General features: G+C 49.1%; 1 protein-coding gene across 1 annotated transcript in view; it reads left to right on the forward strand.

The window, feature by feature from the left end:
• Nucleotides 1-948: 948 nt before the first annotated feature.
• TGM4 (transglutaminase 4) overlaps nucleotides 949-4,242 on the forward strand; it is a 14,179-nt gene continuing 10,885 nt past the window's right edge. The window contains exon 1 of the mRNA XM_057367691.1: nucleotides 949-1,074. Coding sequence (XP_057223674.1) covers nucleotides 1,059-1,074 — 16 coding nt within the window. The 5' untranslated portion in view covers nucleotides 949-1,058. The remainder of the gene's footprint in view (nucleotides 1,075-4,242) is intronic.

Raw genomic sequence — 4,242 nt, forward strand, 5'->3', positions numbered from 1 at the left:
TCCACAGGGAGATTCGGTTTGGGGACAATCTACATTTAGATGCGGCAGCCTTGACAACAGAATTCTACATTTCTGGACCATGGGCTGCTGCCATTGACAGAAGCATCAGGGGTTGAGGTTGTTCCCATAGCTGAACCACCTTTTCTGGGTGTCTGGGACATGTTTGTATCTCTTTCTGAACACTGTGCCCATGACGCTGGTGGCCTTTGTATCACTGACTCTGCCCTCTGTGGGGTAGACTCATCTCTCCATCTTTGGTCACCCCAAACACCAGGGTGGCAGTGGGGCCTGTGGGGTTCAACCATGTCCTGGGCAGAGACCTTAGGCAGAGCAGAGCAGCCAGCAAACAGCTCCTGTTCCACCACATTTCTTCCTCTTTCTGGACATAACCTTTTTCTCCTCTTTTCCGCTCAGTGTTCCTACTGGGCTATCTCCCATGACATCCACCTCACCCCGTGGGGAGGGGGCCAGTGCCAGGATCCTTCAGCTTTCCAACCCACATGTGTAAATGCTGGATTTTAGCCCACAGCTTCAAATATTTCTATCCCAAATGTGACGACAAAAATCTCATTAGCTTCAAAGAAAGTTAGACTGGTCCTAATGGGGAACTCTGTTCTCCTAAGGATTAAATGTTTGTGGGCTTCCTTGTAAAGTTAGCCCTGGAGCTGCAGTCCTGGTGACCTGGATATTAGGGCATAGGTGAATTCATGTTACTCACCTAGCCTGTGAKTTTACTGTTTGTCAGTGAAGGGTCTGTTCACCTGTCATATGATTGTGCAAATTCACCTTCCATGTGAGTCGAGATTTAAGTTTCGCTGTTTTTCAGGGTCTGACTATGTGCAGAGGGAGTTGTAGTCATTTTTTTTTTTCCACGGGTACTTCCTTTCTCAAAACACCACCCCTTGGCAGTGGACCTGCTGACACCTCAGAGCAAGGCACAGATAAAAAGGGCAGCCTGTCTTCCTTCTCCACACTCAGAGGCAAGTGGCAGAGACTACTCAGAAGCTTGGAAGCTGCTGGCATCGCAGGCATCTCGGGTAGAAGCTCTGACAAGAACCATGTTCAGCAGTGCTGGTGAGTTTTTAATGCTTGATATATGTTAGGTGTGAAGTTTGGCAAGTCTCCTGCAGGGAGGGTGGCAGCTCCAGAGGTTCTCACCCCTCTGATTGCCATGGATGATACCTCGATGAAAGAAGTTTTGGTGCCACCGCTGCTCACAGGGGATCAGTTTGCTCTGACTGTGCAAATTCTGCTTTTGACAGGTTGGTAAACTGACTGCMAAACGCAACTCATTTTTCATCCCTTTTCTTCAGCCTCTAGACATGTTTCCATCAGTGATAATGGGAAGGAAATGCCGCTCTTTTCAACTTGTTCCATATCAGTGTTAAATAATTTCTTTCAGGCTGCTTAATAATATAGATTATTGCTCTTTAGTGATGTCTGATTGCATCTGATGGGARTTTCAAAATAACTGAAAGGAGGATTTATTTGGGCTTGAGCTCTGTCCGTGGCTCTCCTGCCTGCCCTGTTGTCAGGAGGTCCTGCACCAACCTAGAAAGGTGCCTGGGTCACTCCTGCAGCAGCTGCCAAACCACCACCATTGGCCAGCCCAGCCCCAGGATGCCCAAAACCCCTGGGATTTGGGATGCAGCTGAACAGGTGCACATGTTGGGAGCAGGTCTGCATGTCCTTCAGGAGGGGAGGGGTTGGACACTGCTCTGAGTCCCTCGATTTTATACCTCTGTAYTCTGAGTGTGGATGAGCTGAAATTTTCCAGGAGGTCTTGGCCACCTGCATCTTTGGGATGTGATCTCACATCTYTGGGATGTGCGAGTGTTGGCCTGGAGGCTGAGCAAGGATCAGGAGTAAATGTAGGTATCCCAATTATGTTCTCTCTTGAAAAACTACAGTTCTCATTGCACTTCCCTTCTATCCTTCTGACAGAAGGGAAGTGTTCCCACTGAACCCAGATATACCATAAATACTCTGCTCCTTATTAATAGCTTTTTTAAACCCTATCACCTCATCATCATCAGGGGAAAAAAGCCCCAGATACTTACCAATGCCAAGCCCTCAYATCCCCATTTTTGCTCTGGGCAATCACCGTGCTCTTGAAGCCCTGAACACCTCTCCAGGCAGGCAGCAATGCAATGGGGCTTGTGGGTTAGAGTAGGAAGGAGCGCTGTACGTGATAAATCATGAAACTAGGAGATAAAATGCTGACTTGAATTATTTTCTGTTTAAAAAGCAAAATAAACCTGACAGCATTTGAGGTTTGGGATTGCTTCTGGCCTGGCCCAGGAGCGAGCACAGACAGGACTGCCTCTCGCAGCCTGAGCCTCTGTCCTGTGAGCAGCCACATTCCTGGTATTCTATAAATCATTAATTTCCGTGTTGGCACAGCGAGGTGCCTGCAGGCAGCCGGACACAGGGTGTGGGGGTGCCCAGCTGTGTGCCCGGGCAGAGGCAGAGCAGGAGGACAAAAGCAGCAGGTGAGAGATGCCCAGGGAAGGCGGGCTGCGGCCAAGCCCCCTCGGATGTGGTGATGGGTGCGCCACTGGCTCGCTCCGAGGCATTCTTTGGCACAGGATACYGTGCCAGTCAGATCACAGGSTATCACAGGTGTGTTTGCWCTGGAATAAACACAGCACAACTGAYGGGCAGCCCTGAGTGGGGACAGATCTTTGGCACCGTGCTTAGCACAGTCAGGCTGTATTCTAGGGCAGCTGTTGTCAGTGGATTTTCCCTGTGCACCCTCAACAGAGGTTGACAACACTGGTGATGTGCAGAAATGGGATGGAAATGCAGTCCCTAAGTTAAGAAATGTTGGAAGGATGGATTTMCTAGGGCCCTTTCCCACAGCCATTCTATGTGCTCAACTCCCACASCCCTTTGCAGCCCTCTCCCAGCACCAGCGCTGCTTTCTGATGTCCTCAGCCCAGCACTAGGACTTCCATAAAGAACAAAGCTGAGCAGCTTTAGTGTTTGGAGATTTCTTAATGCTGAGGAAGATGCACTTCCTCTTTGTCCTCAAGAGGGTTAAGCAGCCAGCTCCAGATGAAAGTTTTTGACATAAATGTGCACACACCCCATTGCGCAAAGCAACAGTCCGAGGYTGGCAACTGATACGCAGCATGCAAACAAGAAAACACTCAAAGATTAAATTGGTTAACAAAAGGTGCTGGTCAGTTTAAGTCTGTTTGCTGTGCCACTTATATCTGTTATGTAATTAAGATAAATATGGTTTATATAGTTACTAAGAAGTCTGGTGGGGATCCAGGGGTGGTCAGTTCAGTTTACTCARGGCTGCAGTCGCTGACCAGCACAGGTCTCAGTAGGAAGTGTGCCAGTGAATTCAGCCAGCCCTGGGACCAGCCCGGCATGTGGCATCTCTCACCCCGCAGCAGCTATCAGCAGATTTCAGGCTCCTCAGTGTCAGGGATGGCTCTTGTTGATACTCAGATTAACATGGTTGCCTGGTACCATGCAGATCTGTCAAGACATTTGGTGAATTAATCTCTTCAACCATTATTCTTTTGACTTGCTAATTTCAAAGTTACCGTAACCCGTTCTTGCCTCTCCCATGTCTTCATCTGAATCAGTCATGAGAAGAGTGCTTATGAGGTATTGTTACTCCCTACTGTTCACACGGAATTCATCCTTTGAGGATGCCCTTAGTGGGCAGGTACAAGACATAAAACGCTTCCGAAGAAATACGGTTCAGCCGCATTCCAGCATGCTCTGGCTTTTCCTGTCACAACTGGGCAGCTTGCCAAAGCCTGATGCAGTGACCCCCAAATCCCCATCATCATTCAGAGCTGAGGGCTTTCTTTTTGCTCAAGYGTATCACTGGGTTGTGCCTCTCAGAGCTCCACTCCTGCGCCACAGCCCAGAGCCACAAGCCACTGGGCACAGAGGTTTTGAGGCTTTTCCCAGCCCTGCTCCAATCCAGAGTTGTGGGAGAGAAGGGCAGTTGAGGAGGCAGTCATATYAAATGCTGTGTCTTAAAAATCAGCTGCTGTGTTGGGAATGAATGGGAGCAAATCACTTGCAAGAGATTCTTGTTGGGGTCTAAATCTGTGCTGAAGCCAAATGGGAAAAGCAGCAGCTGGCATGAAAGGGTGCAGTGCTCTGTTGTGAGTGTACTACAGCAATCCATCCAGAGCAGGGACAAGSTCCTGCCTTGCCCTCTGACTCTTTGGCTCTGGGCTGCTGCAGCATGATTCTATCTCCTCCTCTCTC

The sequence above is a fragment of the Malurus melanocephalus genome, unplaced genomic scaffold, assembly GCF_030028575.1.
Source record: "Malurus melanocephalus ecotype Western Australia unplaced genomic scaffold, MMel_1.1 scaffold_83, whole genome shotgun sequence".
Lineage (NCBI taxonomy): Eukaryota > Metazoa > Chordata > Aves > Passeriformes > Maluridae > Malurus > Malurus melanocephalus.